The 18,826-nt window shown below is 41.0% G+C and overlaps 3 protein-coding genes across 3 annotated transcripts; 1 reads left to right on the top strand and 2 right to left on the bottom strand.

The window, feature by feature from the left end:
* Positions 1–2,413: 2,413 nt before the first annotated feature.
* Positions 2,414–5,234, top strand: gpr27 (G protein-coupled receptor 27). The gene has a single exon (XM_004567405.3). It carries the CDS (start codon positions 3,145–3,147, stop codon positions 4,258–4,260), a length of 1,116 nt encoding a protein of 371 aa, XP_004567462.1. The 5' UTR covers positions 2,414–3,144; the 3' UTR covers positions 4,261–5,234.
* A 3,388-nt stretch (positions 5,235–8,622) lies between these two features.
* Positions 8,623–10,463, bottom strand: prok2 (prokineticin 2). The gene is made up of 3 exons (XM_004567428.4): positions 10,345–10,463; positions 8,996–9,121; positions 8,623–8,819 (listed from the first exon to the last, which is right to left on the bottom strand). Exons 1-3 carry the CDS (start codon positions 10,414–10,416, stop codon positions 8,694–8,696), a joined length of 324 nt encoding a protein of 107 aa, XP_004567485.1. The 5' UTR covers positions 10,417–10,463; the 3' UTR covers positions 8,623–8,693.
* A 4,614-nt stretch (positions 10,464–15,077) lies between these two features.
* LOC112435158 (zinc finger MYM-type protein 1-like) lies at positions 15,078–18,470 on the bottom strand. The gene is made up of 3 exons (XM_024803292.2): positions 16,572–18,470; positions 16,033–16,147; positions 15,078–15,825 (listed from the first exon to the last, which is right to left on the bottom strand). Exons 1-3 carry the CDS (start codon positions 18,098–18,100, stop codon positions 15,298–15,300), a joined length of 2,172 nt encoding a protein of 723 aa, XP_024659060.2. The 5' UTR covers positions 18,101–18,470; the 3' UTR covers positions 15,078–15,297.
* Between the last annotated feature and the right edge of the window lie 356 nt (positions 18,471–18,826).

Genomic DNA, 18,826 nt, shown 5'->3' with positions numbered 1-18,826 from the left:
GCATCTTTTTATTTCACTATCTTTGGTCCAAAACCTCTTGTTGCCTGTTTTTAGGACACTTTGGTTAGGGAAATATTCAAGTTCAGAAATGTCAGTGCAAAGACTTAAATGAGGTCAAGACAGATGTATATATAATTACAGGCTGTTTTGTTTTACCAAGGTTTTATACTATTTCCACTTTGGGCATTTACTCAGCAGATCTCAGCTGAGCAGCCACTAGATCGCTAAGTTTAAACTTTCCACCAAAGCAAACCAGTGCTAAACCTGGACATCTCAAATCTAATAACCAAATATAACAGTTTTAGGGACAAAATTACTTCTACAAATATGAACTTAGCACTTTCTCACTGTTTTACAATCTGTATGATCCTATAACATCTAATCAAAATTCAAAAATTTACCACCTTTATTGTATCTTTATTCCATTGAGATGGAACCATGTGGATGTTCCAGGGGTTTTTATGGGATTTATAATATTTGTATTGCTTGCCTGAACATCCCTCTTTAATTATTCCTTTGGACTTGAATGCATGAATCCCCTAACAAACCAAATATTAGTCTTTACGATAGCTTTGAGGGCTTAAAAGCTGGAGCTCTTATGCTCATTGAACTCAGCATGCAAGCCGGTTGGTTGCAAGGCATGCTGGAAAATCACTGCAGCACGAGCAGCAGGTGCAGTCTAGTCACATGTTAGCTTTAATTAAAAATACACAACCCCTGCTGAGATGGATTTGACTATCCCGTATTTTAGTATGGCCATTCAGTAGGGTTGTGCTGGCCTTTCTTTTTCATGAAGGGTCACCAGATGGTGCTGTTGCAACAAAGTGTTTATCTTTAATTTTTTTCCAGGATAAAAAACCCACCACATCCTTTAGAAATGCTTAAAAATGCACCAACTTCATCAGACTGAGTGTAAGTGAACTTGCCATTCTAACTTGTGGCATGTGTGTCAACTTCGGGGAAACCTCTGGCCCCGCATCAGAATTTAAAACAGTTATTTTCATTTCCTTAAAAAGATTACTATACAACCAATTTAAAGTCAATGTCATTTATAAAAGCAATAAATGACATTTGTTTGAAGGATGCAAAAAATACAAAAATAGAAATCTTAGTCAATGTGATACTTGGCTCGTTAAAAAAAACTGTGCAGTGATTTAGGAGATTAGGTTGAACGGTTAATTTAGCATAGCAAGGTAAAAGAGCTTTAATTTAAAAGCAAATGTCTGGCAAGTAACATAAAGTAAATAAATCACAAAATGTCCTAATGAATGGAACACCAAGTTAATATTATACAAATCATTATATTATATATGAATATATTATCAGTTTTTGCTAAATCGTTGTGCCCCATACATTGCACAATTACAGGAGCACTGGTTTCACTGGTTTTAATGATAACCCTGAACACGGGCAATGACAGGAAGCCATTAGTTACTATAAGAGTCTCAACCTTATAATGCTTTACCATGTCCGGGGACACAGGCACACTGGCAACCACATTAGACATCCACTAGAATGAAAATCTAAACACAGCATGATAGAAATAATAGTCACAGCATTAATAACTGAAGCTTTAAAGTAAAACGGTAACGTTACTGATTTTAGTTCGTTCCAGGCACTTAAACAGACAGCTCCACACTCCACAGAGCAATAATCATTCTTGTCAATCTATAATTTGTCTAAAGGACACTTAGTTGGTGCGTTGTAGTGTAATATTTCCACGCTCCAGTCAGGTGGGTACAAAAGAAAGTATCAGCAAAAGTGTTTCATACTTTAAAACATTCATGTAAAAAAATATCAAATGAAAAACGTTTTACAACCATACTCCTGAATATATGTGCAAATAGTAACTTATGGTAACAGCAGCAAATGGTACAGATAATATACTTCCCTGAACATCAAAACTAGGATAAATGGTTAAATGCACTGATATAAATTACAGACATTCTTTTCATTTGCATGGCTGAAATAAACATCCATTGTACATGTTTACTTCCATGCTATGAAAACAGGATTGATTAGCACAGCAGAAATTATCATTTAAATGAACTTAATGAACTTATTGGTGCAAAAAGTTGAATAAAAGTTACAATGTAGACTATGTAGGCTACTGTGTTTCATACATTTTAAAATGGTTTTACATGAGAGAGATGGCCACAAAGAAACGTTACATTATGGCCTGTGCATAAGTAGCCTACATACTGACTTTACAGACCATTCAAGTGTGCTTGTGGACCTCTTGACCCCTGTGCAATTTCTTGATCTCAATAATAATCATTATATAACACGCACTAAAACACGCATAATCTTTTTTTTTTTTTTTTATCTCCAAGTGCAGATGTAGGATCAAAGTTCTTTTTTTCTTCACATCCTAAATATAAAACATTGCATAATGTCATAAAGGCGATCTGTCTCTAAGCATTTGCATCTCATGAGCGCGCAGACACGTGCTACCTATAGCTGGCAGGAGCTGAAACTCCTGACTGATCCCAGGCCTGCTCACTACATGCAGGCGGACGTGCGTCGCATAGACTAGACGCTGCACACACCGACACAGACCCGTAGCCTACTGATGCTTCCACCTCGGTGAGCTTCGACCTCCGCTCAGCTGTGTGCTATTTGCAGTCTCCGTGTGACAGCTATAATTCGGCGTCCTTTTGACGAGGCTGTGGATACGTAAGTGTTGCGCCATGCTGCCGCACAGCTGCTTTTTTTAATTCCTCAAGACGGGAACGGGAGACCTCCGCCATCGGTGAAAATTGAGATGTGTTCTCTGAGCCGCTCGTCTGAACTGATGCTCTCCGAAATGGTGTCTGAAGCTAACCCTGGTCGCCTCTGTCCAGCAGAGATCAGAAGCATAGAGAGGGCTGCTTCTGACGCGCTTTGAGATGAAGGATGAGAAGAAAAAAAGAGACGTGAAATGATTTTTCTTTTTGTTTGTTTTGTTTGGTTCTGTTTTGTTTATGATGGGGATTAATGCGCGTCCAGATGGGATTTATTCCTGAGTAGTTTTCAGCTGAAGGGGGCGGCGGATCGTGTTGATTTTGTTCTAAATTCAGACCTGGAAGAGAGAGGGGGGGAAAGGATACCGCTGCTGCTCGTCGGTGAATTGATGTGGGAATACGCGCTACCTGGGCTGCATAGATGGCAAACACAAGCGAGTTAGGAGAGAGCAGCCCGTCCTTACAGAACTATGCGTCCACGGCCTCTGCGGTCAAGCTGGCCTCGCTGGGTCTGATCATGGGCATCAGTCTGCTGGGCAACGCGTCGCTGTCGCTGCTGCTGCTGAAGGACAGCTCGCTGCATAAGGCGCCCTACTATTTCCTGCTGGATCTGTGCCTGGCGGACGTGGTGCGCTCTGCTGTCTGCTTCCCCTTCGTGATGGCATCGATCGGCGGCGGCTCCGCCTGGCCGTACAGCCCCCTGAGCTGCAAGATCGTCGCCTTCATGTCGGTGCTTTTCTGCTTCCACGTCGCCTTCCTGCTCTTCTGCGTCAGCGTCACCCGGTACATGGCGATCGCCCACCACAGGTTCTACTCGAAGCGGATGAATCTGTGTACGTGCGTGGCGGTGATCTGCATGGTGTGGACTCTCTCCGTGGCGATGGCTTTTCCTCCGGTTTTCGACGTGGGCACCTATAAGTTTATCCGTGAGGAGGAGCAGTGCATCTTCGAGCACCGCTACGTGAAGGCGAACGACACCCTGGGCTTCATGCTGATGCTGGCCGTCATCGTGGGGACGACTCATGTGGTTTACATAAAGATGCTGTGCTTCGTTTACGACCACCGCAAGATGAAGCCGGCTCAGCTGGTGCCAGCTATCAGCCAGAACTGGACTTTCCACGGCCCCGGGGCCACCGGGCAAGCCGCCGCCAACTGGATCGCCGGCTTCGGCCGCGGACCGACCCCTCCGACGCTGGTGGGGATCAGACAGGCTTCGCACCCGGGCAACAGGAGACTGCTGGTGCTGGATGAGTTTAAGATGGAGAAGCGCATCGGGAAGATGTACTACATGATTACGCTGACCTTCCTCATTTTGTGGGCGCCCTACATAAGCGCCTGTTACCTGAGGATATTTGTGCGAGGGGCCCCGGTCCCGCAGCTTTACCTGACGGCTGCTGTGTGGATGAGCTTCGCCCAGGCGGGAGCGAACCCCATCATCAGCTTTCTGTTCAACAAGGAGCTCCGGATGAGGCTCCGAGCGTGTTTCCCCTGTTGCCTGGGAACGCAGACACCCATGGAGCCGTACTGTGTCATCTGAACCGCAGCGGGACCCTCAAATACTGCCAAAGTCACGTTTGTGTAGGATTTCAGAATGTACACGGAATAGTTTACCCACATTTCTATCAGTGGCAAAGGGTTTACACGCTATTTTAATCTGACAGAACTTTACTGATGGTGTAAATTCCTGCTATATTTTGCTTTCTGGACTGATTTAACTCACATGAAGCATAATATGTAATGATTTAATTAAAAAGAAATAGGCTGCAGTGTATTGGAGGGTTTTTTGCCTCTCTAGCTGGGTATCATGGGAAAACCACTCTTCATTTTTGCCTCTGCATGTATTTAGGTGTTATTCATTCCAGAGGTAAGACGTAGCACATGCAACTTACATGTGCCCTGTTAAATCCTAGCTTTGATGAATGACCTTTTTCCATATCTCCATATTTTACACGAATGTCATTTTGCCTATTTTCTTTGGATATTAAAAAAAAAAAGAAATATTATCCCAACAAATCAATTTGATGTTGTGGCCCACTGGAAAACTACAAAAAGCAATGCAGAACTACACTTGATCAGACCCCCACCCCCATCCAACATCTGTATCCGCTTTACTTATCAGTCATTTAAATACTAAAGCTAAGACACAGATCACAGTATGTTTTTAATGAAGGCAATATCACATTTGTAAATACTGTAAAGCCCTGCTAACCCCTTCCTCGAGCTTTTTTTTACACCCATATATCCTTGTATAGTTCATAATCTCTCAGAACTCTTTGTGTTGAACGAGGTGTTTGAACTCACTTTAAAAGCATTTCGCAAATTCTTCTTCTCCATCATCTCCTGTGTTGAGCAGGTCGATTTACATTCCCCCAAAGAACATACAGTACATTACAAGCAGCATTCGTTTTCTATGGATGGAACACTGAGAAGAAATGTGAACAATTTGGTGCTTTGAAAAGGACAGTTTCATTCTTTGTATTTCTTAGCAAATAAATAAGAAATGGATGATAAGTTGTTTGACTCAGTCATCTGCATTTAACGGTATCACTCCATTCTTGAATGGCTTGAAGGTAAGCCGTTCCCTAAGAGAGAAATCAGCCCTCACATACCAGACCCACTGTTTAGTATAACAGTATATGTTTGTTTCAATTAAGTTTTTGTAAACTACTTTGATTGGCATGCTAATTTGAGTGTTCATATTGGTGTTTATATATTTATAAGCTGCTGACAGCCCCGATGATGGGTGTGAACTTGCTGCAGTCAGCTACAGATTTTAAAAGGAAGAATATCCCAGCTGAATAAAACTATTTATAGTATATTTTGGCAAACTGGTTGCTAATTGAGTGAATGCATGACCCTGTGAATTCTTTCTGATCTTTAAGGTTTCATAAAGGGGCATGTGAGCAACTTGGTATTGCACCTTCATGCAAAGAGAGTTCTTAAAAGCAACAGAGAGTGAGATGCTTTGTAGGACACATTTTCAGGTGCAATATTCACCATAATGCAACTGAGTGAAAGTGCTATTAGACAATCCCTCCACTGCCCAAATGTCCACTTATTTAAGACCACATTTTCTTTATTCTGTCTCAACCCAAATTCAACACTGGACTTATGTATAGCAATTGGATATAACTGCTTTAACACCATGAAGGAGGGTGCCAGTAAGACTCACTTCATACTTTATTCTTTTACCATTTTAAAACGCTCTTTAATGCTTCTCTCTATTTGAATTTAATTTGTTGCCTGTGAAACAGCTGTTTACAACTGGAATCTCTGATGAAATCTCTTTAATGTTATCTAGTATTAAACAAAAGATAAGGCTAGTGGGGTGTTGAGAAGACATAAACTTGTGTCTTTTGATCCCTTCAAATCCCCAGGAGTGTCTGTAAATGTGTGTGGAGAGTTGCAAAATTGTAGCTCTGTCCCTGTGGGCATTTTTGAATGCGTACAAGAAACAACAAGAAACTAGAAATAAATAAATCCGTGGATGTATAAAGATTAGCATATGTGAGAAATAAATGTTAATGTGCTTTAATTATGAGTCGAAACTGTTAGTTAGCTTTCTAAGCTGTAAATTGATCTGAATTTGTAGCCTTTGCTTGTGATTTGAGGTAAAATCTTCACAACAGACATTACATTGAGTTTTACTCATGTGTACAATTATAACTCAGATCTGAGGGCATGCATGCCTCCTTCCACACACATTTGCAGACGACGGCATAACAACCACACTCCCCACCTCCCTTCTCTGTGCACGGGTGAACATCAGGTTTAAATGGAGAATATAAAGAGACACCTTTGCTCTTTGATTCTGACAGTCTGACACCGACCCTGACATTTACCACCAATTTGCCTATCATTGAAGAAATCTCCCGTCGAGCTAATTACAGCCGGTGGGAATACCTCACGTCAGTTTCACGTCACAATGTCAGTGTGTCGGCAAATTGTTACCATGTATACATGACAAACTGCTCGTAGCTGTTTAGTTTAAAGGCCAGAGGTTTGATTTAAACCTTTAAAAAAGTCTGACAGACTCGGTGTCAACTAACTGCTCATTAAACAGTTAAACAGTTTCCAACCGTGTTTTAATCAAACTCAATCAAGCTCCTGATTGATTCAGCAATAGCTGTTTTGCTAATTGGCATTGGCCTTGATGAATAATAATAATAATAAAGACATCTCTTTGCTTTATGAAGTTTTTTCTGAGCTTCAGTCCTTTTCGTTCTATCAAAAGCAGTATACCAGGTTCCTCGACACACTGTCTGCCTTCAGTGCATCTATAACCATTAACATCACATCATGCATGACTGTTCAGGACAGCTGGTTCTGCTCTGCTGACAGCGTGCAGAGGTCTCACAGCATCGTTTCTGTGGCTCCACAGCTGCAGGAAGATCCTCACCTGCACGTGCTCTCATGCGATGCAGATACAGGGTGGGTATTTTTAGGTACACAATGTTGTCTTCAGGGCACGCAGGCTGCATTGTGAAGCTGGGGAATTATGATTCCTGCTACCTGGATTTTCCTGCTGGCTTTGCTAGTGACCTTCTCATTCTAGCCAACCCCTAAGCAAACCACAGTGACCTCTGTCATCCTTAATGGGTTTTACAAAAACACTGTTTGGACAGATGGAGGTATAGCTGTTTCAAAATGGTACGCTCAACTGAGTATTCAAGTATTCGATCAGTATTCTTGTAGCACCTCATTGATTTAGCTTGTTCCTCCTTCTTGTTAAACACCTGGTGACTACATTACCCACAATTCAGATGCTACTGCTAACAGGGAGGGCTGAGTATGGTCACCACCTTTGAACATCTTTCATTTTCAGAGTGGTCTTCAGCTTCACCTAAGGCTGGCTCAGGTAACACCATGATTTCACTTGCTACCTTTTTTCAGCTTTATGTGTAAACCCTTTAAGACTTCTAGTGATTATTGTTTTTTCTTACTTCCATACTTACTTTTTCACTCCATCATTGGTCATCATCACTGGACTTGGTTAGCTCAGCTGCCTCAGAACTGTAGATGTTAATTTTGATATACTGCAAGTCACAGAAATGCAGCCAACACATTTAAGAGGCAAGAACCTGGTAATGTTTGACATTTAAACTTCCTGGAAGCCCTGATTTTAATATTTTTTTAAGCTTTAGACAGTCAAGTCATATTTTGAAGTTGTTGCGCAGCTAAGAGAGCGTTTCAAGTTGGTTGAATGATCTTCACAGCCACAGAAGACCAATATCTGTTATAAAAATGGGAGATATGAGTCACTGCTTTACACACTGGGCGAATCTAATTTTAGCCTTAAGCCTTGAAGAAATCACAGCCTGACAGTGATTAATTTCATAGCAGTCTCTGTGTTTCCTGGTGGTGTAAACGCTGCTGTTGTGGTGAGTGTGAATTTTAAAAAAAGCACCTTTGTATTTTAGCAGCAATTAAAATGTTCTCCACGGTTCTTGTTTTGGTATTTTGTGGTTGGAAAAGTGATTAAGCATGAAAAAAACAAAGTCACTTCTATGTTTCAGTTATGACTGGATAATGAAACTGTAACACACAGTGAGCATCACTCAGCAGGCATGTCATTTCATTACTGCTGCAATAACACGTGTTTCTTCTCATGCTTCCCAAAAGGGCAACTGCAAGCTCACCAAGAACTTAAACGATGTTAAAGTATGAGTCTTAACAATGCTGGCGTGTCCCTTTGGGCATTTTATTCATAGACGATATTGTTAAATAAAATAAACTAATCAAAGAAATCAATCCCTGAATTTATACTTGTATTATTTTTGGTTTATCTCAAAGTGAAATGTCAAAATGTATTTTAGGTAGCGTAAGATCCAAAAGGACAAGAGGGTTTTCCTTTAAATGGATGGTTTAATTTGAGCCAATAGGGTGACGCGTTGTTAAATATATCTCTTTATTCCAAATAAAAAAGGCTTTTAAAGGCAGATAAAATATTTACAGTGTAAATGCAGGTCCTCAGAGGTAGAAGTCAGGATACTTGTAGGGTGAGAGACATTTGGATTTGCCTTCCATGATGGTAATACATGACAGGTTCGGCAAACAGGGGCAGGTATGATGAAGCCTTTTGCCAAAGAAGGGAACCTAGAGGGAGAGAATTATGAGGTGCTGGTTACAGGTTCGTCAGCCATAATGGATGGTTGGAAAACAGAGGCAGAGGCGTTGTTTTACGGCCTCCTGTGTGAATTTCTGCCGCCTCTTCTCATGCCCTCCTGCATCATCACTGACACCAGCAGTCAGGCTGTTATAGAAACTCTCACCTTGTGGCTCAGAGGATGACAGTCCTCTCCTTCCTGTCCCATGGGCGTACACATACGCAGGCTGCGAATCCACAAACTCACTGCACAGCACATCCCTCCTCCACACTGGGAGTCCCTTTCACAGGCCTACAAACACACACGCACACACACACACACACACACACACACACACACACACACACACACACACACACACACACACACACACGTACTACGTATGAAAAAGACAGCTCGATTTTGTCAGGTGTGTAAAAGTTCTGCAAACACCCATCAGTGTTTTCTCCAGTCTAATCAAAGGAAAGATGTACTGACTTTATGTAATTATAGCATGCACACATAAAAAATGCAGTCAAGCAGAATTATGGTAGCGTTAACAGGAAAAGGCTGGCGAGAAATGTGATAGCAGCTGAGGCGCGATTACACACTGCAGTGCATTGTGCTGTATTTTGAGCGTGTGATTACACTTGCAGTCATACCTCAGCAAAACAAAAAAAAAGCTTTAGAACTGCTGGTGATTTTACCGCTTGGAGTGTAGAGCTGAGAAGCTGAGTGACAGCTCTCGCTTTAGATGAGATGAAGGGAACACAATGAAGAGGAACAGAAGTGATTTCATGTGACAGATGCGGATGGAAATCACTTTCTGTTTCATGGCTGCGCGCTCCTCTCTCAATTCACAATGAGCGACACAGAGTGAGAGGGCTGTGGTGACAGACAGGGCTGTTTTATTGGAAGGGTGTGGATGTAAGATTTGACTCGGATAGCAAAATGATCAAAAAGGATGCAGAGGCATTGGAGTTTAGAAATGAAATGAGTTTATTAATGGAAAAACTGGTCATCAACCGCCATGCTTCAGAATCTGAAATGACACACAGTATGTGTAATTGGTCATTTAGGTGTTGTTATTGTTATATATGGATGCTTTGCTTTGCTGGGTGGTCAGATACAAGGAATATTTTGTCTTTGATTTTTTTTCTATTACAGTATTAAAAATGCAAATTAATGTATATATAACATACATTTACATATTCTATTAACAGATTTTTCTTATCTATCTATCTATGGGGATGAATTGTCAGATGAAAAAAAATACAAGTGAATGATAAATGTCACAATGAAGAACTATGTATTTTATATCTACCTGTGTGCATGTGTATGTGTGTGTAGATAGACAGATATAGATAAAGATATTTGAAGTGTTTGAAGTTTGATATGTATAGATAACCCTATATTGCCCATTATTACAAGGCTAATTTGTAGCAGCGTCCATGAAAAACTATCAAAGAAAAACAAAGCATCTGCCTAATCGTTTTATTTACCCATGAAGTATGTACCTGTTTGGCTGTACTTACCCCTGTGATTACGGCTGAAGATCCGTGGGACACAAACAACAGCGAGAAGAGCAGTAAGAAGAAAGACCTCATGATGAAGCGATGTCTTTGTGTTCCTGTGCCCGCCAGGGTTACAAGTAAGGATGCTGAGGCTGATGGACCTTCCTGCATGTGCATCCGTCACAGACTGCAAAGCCAAGTGGCCTCCAAATCCGTGTGTTGAGGGCTGGCATTGGTTTATAAACCCAGCCCGCCATTCAGAAACTCCGTGACTCACTCACACAGCACTGCCTTGGAGGACTTTTTTTTTAAAGAAAGAAAGAAAGAAAGAAAGATAAATTGTCCAAGAATGTCCCTTCCTTTATTTGTTCTGACGGCGCTCTGTGCCTGCATTATTATTTCACATTCTCATAGCAAAAGTGAAGGTTATGTTGCCTTCGTACATGCTAAAGCTGGGCAGAAATCAATACAAAACCGTAGTAGCATTGTTGTAGTTTTGTGTCACGTTCTTCACAATTTTCCTTTTCAGATTGCAAGGCCACAGTTATAAAATGTCCTTTTCAACCAACTCGCAACGCAGTTCACAATAAAAGCCACCGTCGTTCATGGACGAGAATTTTTGAGATACTGAAATAAAAAATCTCTGGAGTTGTACAGTTTGCAGATTATTTTAAACTGCGATTTCTATTACAGAAGTAATACAAGGATAACAGGTGTCATTAAAATGTATTAAGTACTTGTATTCCAGTAGTTCAGCTTGATGCGAATATCAACCTGACCAATCCCACAACGTCTGTGTGGTTTAAATAATGTGAAATTTAAAAAATGTGATGAGAAAAGTCCTCTGCGTCTATACTGAAAAAGTTTTAATTCTTTGTGTTGTTTTCGGGACAAATTAAGACACATGGCGACAAAACAACACCTTGTGTTCTGAAAACCTGTTAACTTCTGACTTTATGATCTTGTAGACTGCAACACAACAGCCACTCAGACAGCTAATAAATAACTGAAATACGCTTTGACTGAAGTGCTCCATAATAGCACATAATCTTTTGGCAGCTATATTCACTTCATAATTATTTAATCAGTTTGTATTGTTAAGACATTTGAAAAAGCTGATTATTGGCTAAAGTAAATTTTGAAGGCTGATGTGGAGCAGCATTTCAAACAAGTGCAGATGGACCGGGCAGGCATCCTGTGGAGGCCTTGGTTTAGTGTACGGTAGAAACGACTGTGTGCAATCGCCTGAAGTCACCGGAGCACAGGAACCCGACTGACATGGCCAATCAACGCTCGGCGAGCTAAATCTGTCTTCATCACAACTCTGCAGACTGACACTGATGACTGACTCACACTGGTAGACATGCAACGAAGTGCCAGAAATCTATTGTTCCTGTTACAATCATTGCAATGAACAATTCAAATCCCATTAAGTCAGATTAGTTTTATAGCATAAAAAACAACAGTTCCCATCCACCCATCTGTCCAGCCATTCATACATACACACATCCGGACTTACAGCAAACTTAGCATCACCCATCAATCTTTATACAAGTCTTTAGATTGTTGGAGAAACCAGAAGTAGTTAGACAGAACCAACACAGGTATATGCAGCCACGCTGACAGGCTGTGGGCCCAAATGGATAAAATGAATAAATATGAAGAAATACTGGAGACTAAAAAGTCTTTTATACCCAAAACTACTCCGTCTCAGTGAAGTGTGTTACAGCAAAGTTAGGAGGACAGCTTTCTGTTATCTCCGACAGCACTGGGATTGTCATTCATCTGCATTTTTGGTTTTTTTTCCCAGACTTACACAGAAAGCCACAAGTATAGAGTCTTATTCTTCAGAAAAATCAAAACTCCACAGTTCGTTATTCTTAAACATTCAAGTTCGAATGACAATTTAATGCACCCATTAGTTGACGTGCATATTTTAAAACCTTGAAAATACACCTTATTTGCTCCGATCGCTTCCATAGATAAATGCCTGGCTGGAGGCTTTTGCTCCTCAAAAAGGAAATAAAATACCAGAAAGTGCGAACATGAAGAACAGAGCAGTTAAAGGTCACAACTATTTATGCTCTCATAGCTGCAGAATAGCAGCATTTTCTGCTTTGGAAAGTTGTTTTTTTCTTCATTCAGTTTTCGTACAGGAAAAGTTGAATACACAAGAGGGGCCAAGGGCAAAAGAGGAATAAAATTCATTTATCTGGTCTCGATATTATGGAATGATTTGATCTTTCTTTTAATTTTATTTATTTATTCATTCATTGTTAATCTGCTTGGTCTCATATGCTTCTGATCATTCCAAGTAATTCAAGTATGATCCCCTAAAATGGCATCAATTTAAGTGGCAACTAACATAACCATAATCATAAAGGTTGCCTTGCTACCACATCCTTCCTGAATATCTTTGCAAACTCACACCACTGAAGTACGTCATGCAAAGACGGCGTCCTGGATGAAATCAGTGCTTGTATCTTTGGTTAAAAGGGTAGCAAGACACGAGCATTTGGCAGCCTGACAGGCAGGCTCGACATCTTCAGCTTCTCATCGTGTCAGCAGAGATTATTGACTGTTGGGGCCAAACCCCCACTCCTTATTGCGGCGTCTGTTTTTACACTAATGGTTATGATCTAATGAAGAAGGAGAGCCATGACGGAGCGCTTACATCCTTGATAAAAAACAGTTGCCTTGGCAGCTATCCCACAGCAGAGAGCTGTGGGATAAATCATGAAAACCGTGATGTTCTCAAGTGGAAATGCACAGACATGTTGGATATTGCGTGCTGCAGAACAGCTAGAGCCGTTGTTGTTGCTGCTGATTTCTGTCACCCTCTAACTCTGTTTGTTATCTCCAATCTCCCTACATACATAGACATGCAGAAAGGACACATGCCATAAGATTATGGGGTTTATGCAAACACCCGAGTCCTTCTGCCAGAGCATGCTATCAGAGGATCAGTACTTTGGATGACATAATGTTACTGCTGTTATTTCTCCATGCTCGCAGCACGCCTCTCCTCTTATTTTACAACACGCACGTGACAGAATCCCTCATTCACACATAATCTGATGGGGATTTTTTCACCAGATTACACGATCCTTTTGTTCGGGGATTCATGTTGGCCGAATGTGAGTGGGACAGTCCCACTGAACAGATTAGGCAGGAGTATAAGCATGTAAGCTTTTCACTTTTTAAATATATAATATAATATATATATATATTTTTAATATACTAGCATTTACTGCAGAGTATAATGCGATCAAACTCACCCCCAGACATACATATATATATATATTTAAACCAAATTAACGCTTTTATCGTCATCATCATTTCACAATCGGGCAAAGCAGCTCAGCAGCTCAGCAGCTCACCTTGTTCCCACACATTCTTTCATGCAGTAGTAAACTGGCAGAGCATAGAATTTATCCTTGGCCATCAAAATAACAGCAAAGAATTGAGCATACAAAAACTGAAGGGCATGCACGCAGCTGCAGATAGTGTGTCGTGGAAAATTGCTCTGAATCACTCTATCAAGGTAGTGAAGTTCAAGTTTATACTTTGTTCGCTTCTAAACTAAATGATGGAAAAACATTTTAGAACCTCCTCATTTGCTTCTGACCTTCTCTAATTAAAATAGATGTGAGGCAAGAATGTCACCATATAAAAGACAAAGCCCTTCTGTTGGATTTCATTTCTTGTTTTTGAGTAACTGGTCCATGGGTCCAGAATACATTCAAAAACATGTTCATTTCTCATGAAAAAATAAATAAAAGGATAAATAAATAAAACACTGTTGCCTTCCATTGTCGCTCAAGGTTAAAATAAATCTATTCTCAGGGATGTGGTTGCGTTTTCCTCCCACTAAAAGGTACCCGGCTCACACCTCAAACCTTTGTGACAGTCTAATATGATAGAAGTTCAAGCAGTTTTGGGCGAATGCAACATGTAGCAGGAGATAGTTGACTTCAATTGCATTCTCGCTATTGGCCTGGTATACCATCAATAAGGCAGCACAGTGTAACAGTTCAGTAGTTGTTAATATACTTCTCTCCAACTCTCCAACTCATGTACTAGAAAGCTAACATTTTCTTTTTCTTATGTTAGCTATGACACAGGTTTATTTAGAAGTTGCAAAGAAATGACTTCATGTTGACAGTTTCCAATGAAAGTCAAAAATTGGATTTACAGTCAGAAATGTCGAGCTTCTGAAAAGCACATTTATTATACCCTCAGTACTAGATCACCACAGTGTGGCATGGAAGCACACATGGTGTGTGACTCTTGTAATCAGAGATGGGCTGTAATCTGATTACTTTTTTCAAGTAACGAGTAAAGTAAGGGATTACTATTGCAAAAACGGTAATTAGATTACCGTTACTTGCCCGTAGGAACGCTGCGTTTTTTTTGCGAGAATGTCTCATGACAGTGACGTAAGCGAGTGCAACGTTTGTGACAACAGCTGTGTGCAGATCAACAATGAATAATATATCGAGTGCGGGAGAGAGTATGAGCGTGCAGCGTTTAAAGCGTGGAAGTACTGACCTTACTTTGAGTTTGATTCCATAAAAAGTGACAAAAACATTAGTGTCCGGTGTGCGTACTTCCAAGCAAGCACGGAGTGCGCTACGACCAGTGGCGGCTCCTGAAAAAAATCTCAGGGGGGGCAATTTTTATGATATCGACTAAAATGACCCATTTAATGAGTACATCAAACAACACAATTTAAATTTAAATTTAAAATGAACAACCATATTCTGGCCATTTGTATAGATTTGTAAAAATGAACAACCATATTCTGGCCATTTGTATAGATTTGTAAAAATGAACATGAACAGATTTTTTTTTTTTTTTTTGAATGAATGAAAAATAACTATTGAAAACAACAACTGTAAACTGATTGGGGGGGTGGGCTAAAGAGAGAAAGAGAGAGGGATGGAGAAAGAGAGTAAATATGGTTAAGGGTTCTTATTTGTACAAGAACTTTGCTCGTCTGTCTTTCTGAGTGGCAAATTTCTCGATGACCCTGGTGTTGAAATCAGGAAGTTCTTGTGTGAGTTTTTTCTCTATGGACAGCATAGCCAGAGCGTTGAGCCGATCCTGAGCCATATTGTTTCTCAGGAAAGTTTTTATCCTCTTTAAAGTAGAGAAACACCTCTCCGATTCTGATGTTGTCATTGGTGTGGTGATGAGGATGTTAAGAAGACTTACAGTTTCGGTGAATGTGTCTTGAAGGTTGTTTTCCATCAGAACCTGATAGAGCGCCAGCGCACCACTACAACTCTGAAACTCCTCGTTGTCGTAGATCAGGGACAGTTCTGTTTTAAGTCTGGCTTTGTCCAATGAGGGATAGGCTTCCACTGTGGTTTGTAGTGCTGCATCTGGAAAATTTTTGCTGTGTTGTTGGAACAAGTCTCCTTGCAACAGAGTGGCGCTGACAAGGTGCTTGGTGAAAGAAAACCTCTCCTTGGCATGGCTCATAATGGTGTCGCACACCTATCCAATAATATATAATTGGTAAGAGTTAGATTCAGTGGTAAGACTTTGGCACATGTCTCATGTTAATCATTATTCTGAAAAAAAAAATCTGTCCATAACAAAACAAAACAGTCATGACCACTATATCAAATGACATCTGACAGCATCGTCATTAGATTTTATCTGATGATCCGATTTAAATCAGACCAAGCAGCTAGTGCTTACCTCCAGTGCCAAATGGTGTTGCCTGTCTTCCCCCAATGTTCTCCGTCTCTTTGTGGGTGGGTCTTGAACAGGTCCCCTGTACTCCTCATCCACAACCAGATTAGGAAGTGCCTCCCTGATCTAATACATAAGTTTCATTAATGGCTTCTGAAAACTGAATAGGGATATATTAACCAAACACAAACCAAACAAAGGTTGTGTTCTAATTACCGGGAATTACCGGATTTAATTAATAACCGGACCTGGTTTAATGGCTGGGGGAAAACCAGTGCAAGTAAATAAAGGCCCTGGCCATAATTTCAGGAAATAGCCTATGGTATAGGCTACATCAAATCATTACTGGGAATATACTTCATCAAATATACTTAATCAAATATTTTTCATAAAATTACTTCAAAGGCTGATATAAATCAAAATTATCTGAATTCCATTAAACATTTAAGTCACAGAACACAGAATATATGCAGAGAATTTGATAGAATCTATGCATAGATAATTAACATTTATTCTAGGTTACATATTTATGCTTTTATGCCTACCTGATAGCCTGCATGCGGCTGATGAATGTCTGGGTGATCCCTGCGATGGTGACAGAATCGATGTTTCTCTTCTGTAGGTGGTTATACAGCATGTCTACATGTGGCATTATCTTGTGAAACAAGGCCAGGAAAAAACAGAAAGCTTCGTCTTCCAGCATTCTCACGAAACCACCGGCATCTCTCTTTGTAGGGGCATCAAATCCTTCACTGTTACGGATGGTCTGAAAACACCTCACCAGATCGTCTTTATGTTCATACACTGTATTCACAGCACGACTGTTGAAGTTCCAACGGGTTGCCGATGCACTTGGAAGTCGGTGCGCCACCACCTCGTCAAGCACTGCAGTCCTCTTGCTCGATTTAGTAAAAAAAGAAGCGAATCCTGCTATGTCGGAAAAAAAGTGACTGATTTGAGGGATGTGGGAGGTTGCTTGTTGCATTACCAGGTTTAACTGATGGGCATAACAATGTACGTAGTGAGCGTTAGCATAAATGTCCTGTATCTTACGCTGCACTCCTCCAGTGGTACCCCTCATTACAGCGGCCCCATCGTAGGCCTGGGCGATCAACTTTCTCTCTTGTCCCTGGGGGAGGATGAAGCGCAGCCTCTCCGATAAGGCACTGGCTATTGCATCTGCACAAGCATTGGGTAGCTTGATGAATTCAAAAAAACGCTCTTGAATACGGTTTCGTTGGTCAATGTATCTTAGCACCATGACTAACTGACAGTGTGTAGAAATGTCAGTGGTTTCATCAGCTTGAATGGCTAAAAACTTCGCTGCCTTTACTTCTTCCACGATCCTTTCTCTCAGAACTGCCAACATGCAATCCAGGATCTCGTTCTGGACTGTTTTCGAGGTGCCTTTAAATACAGTAGCATTTTCAAGGTGTTGCCTCAAGTCGTGATCAATTGATGCCATCAAGTCGACTAAACCTCTAAAAATCCCTGGATTGTCTGAGGAATCACTTTCATCATGTCCCCGCATTGCTAGCTCAAAAGCACCACAAAACTTAATACAATCGATGATTTTAGATAAAATATGACGGTTTTTATCTACCTCTTCGTTGTGCCTTCTTAAAGCAATCCGATGTCCATCATCTAGCTGCGCCGCTATGCTAGTTTTCCCTAGCACAGCTAGCTTTACACTGTTGTCCATATGAACTCGTGAGCTTTCATGTTTCTTGATTCGTTCGGAGAGGTGCTTTAAGTCGGTTTGTCCAGATTGTGTCCACGTCAAATCACACTTGTCACTTTTGAACAGTATGCACGGGAAACAAAAAAGTGCATTAGCTGTTCCACAGCCTGTCAGCCACGACTTGCGCTGGAACCAACTCCGACAAAAAGTCCTGTTGTATGCTTTTGACTTCTCCTTCGTTGCCTGGGTTAGTTGAATTTCGGGCTTGTCAGGTCCCAACTCTTTAACTTGCAGTTTTTCTGCCATTGTCCTTCTGGCAAAAGGGTAGGTTAGAAGCGATCTAACCGAATTTGGGGGAGGCTGTGCCTCAACCGTTAACAATACCGCTGCCATCGTCTCTCTCTGACCTTATAGCTCACTTAGGCTACTGACTGAGGTAAAATTCTAGAACAGCAAATCTTCGCGCGTTTTCTGCAGGGGCGCAATTTTAAGCGCCCCCAAACCATTTAATTCAGCGACGCTGATAGGTCAAATATTTATTATTTTCCCCTGGCAACCATTTAATGATAGGCTATTTCGCTGCATATCAAGGGCGCTTTGACGAGCGCCCCAGAAGAAGAAAAACACCGTTTGTTGGTTGAACTTTAATGAGTCAGCTGGTGAAAATGTTAAAATACGCCTGGCTGTATATGGGCACACACATAGTAAAACTATCATTGATGAATTTTTTAAAAATATATATTTTTACTCCTCCACATTTGGGGGGGCGGAGCCCGAGCGCCCCGTATGGGCCAGCCGCCACTGGCTACGACGTAATTCGGCACACCTGCACCAGGGCCAGTGTTGGGGAGTAACGGAATACATGTACCGCCGTTACGTATTTAAAATACAAAATATGAGTAACTGTATTCCGTTACAGTTACCGTTTAAAAAGGTGGTATTCAGAATACAGTTACTTTGTTGAAATAAATGGATTACACTGCAGTACTTTCCTGTTTCATATTGTGGCGGGTCAGGACTGTTTGGGTTTTGTTTGACAGCTACGTTCTGTTGTTCCAGGCGGCAGCATTACGGTTGCCGTGGTTTCAGGGTGACGCTCTCTCTCTCTGCGTGTTTCCT

The sequence above is a fragment of the Maylandia zebra genome, linkage group LG5, assembly GCF_041146795.1.
Source record: "Maylandia zebra isolate NMK-2024a linkage group LG5, Mzebra_GT3a, whole genome shotgun sequence".
In the NCBI taxonomy this organism is placed as follows: Eukaryota; Metazoa; Chordata; class Actinopteri; order Cichliformes; family Cichlidae; genus Maylandia; species Maylandia zebra.
The sequence above is the reverse complement of the archived record's forward strand: the minus strand, read 5'-3'. Positions and strand labels throughout refer to the sequence as shown.

Excerpts from the sequence above, each read along its gene's own strand:
- LOC112435158 (XM_024803292.2), bottom strand. The coding sequence starts at position 18,100 with ATGGCAGCGGTATTGTTAACGGTTGAGGCACAGCCTCCCCCAAATTCG. Across the intron at positions 16,148-16,571 it reads AGCCGCATGCAGGCTATCAG|GGAGGCACTTCCTAATCTGG; the intron begins GTAGGCATAAAA and ends GTATTAGATCAG. Across the intron at positions 15,826-16,032 it reads AACACCATTTGGCACTGGAG|GTGTGCGACACCATTATGAG; the intron begins GTAAGCACTAGC and ends ATTATTGGATAG.
- prok2 (XM_004567428.4), bottom strand. The coding sequence starts at position 10,416 with ATGAGGTCTTTCTTCTTACTGCTCTTCTCGCTGTTGTTTGTGTCCCAC. Across the intron at positions 9,122-10,344 it reads CTTCAGCCGTAATCACAGGG|GCCTGTGAAAGGGACTCCCA; the intron begins GTAAGTACAGCC and ends GTGTGTTTGTAG. Across the intron at positions 8,820-8,995 it reads GTCATCCTCTGAGCCACAAG|GTTCCCTTCTTTGGCAAAAG; the intron begins GTGAGAGTTTCT and ends CTCTCCCTCTAG.
- gpr27 (XM_004567405.3), top strand. The coding sequence starts at position 3,145 with ATGGCAAACACAAGCGAGTTAGGAGAGAGCAGCCCGTCCTTACAGAAC.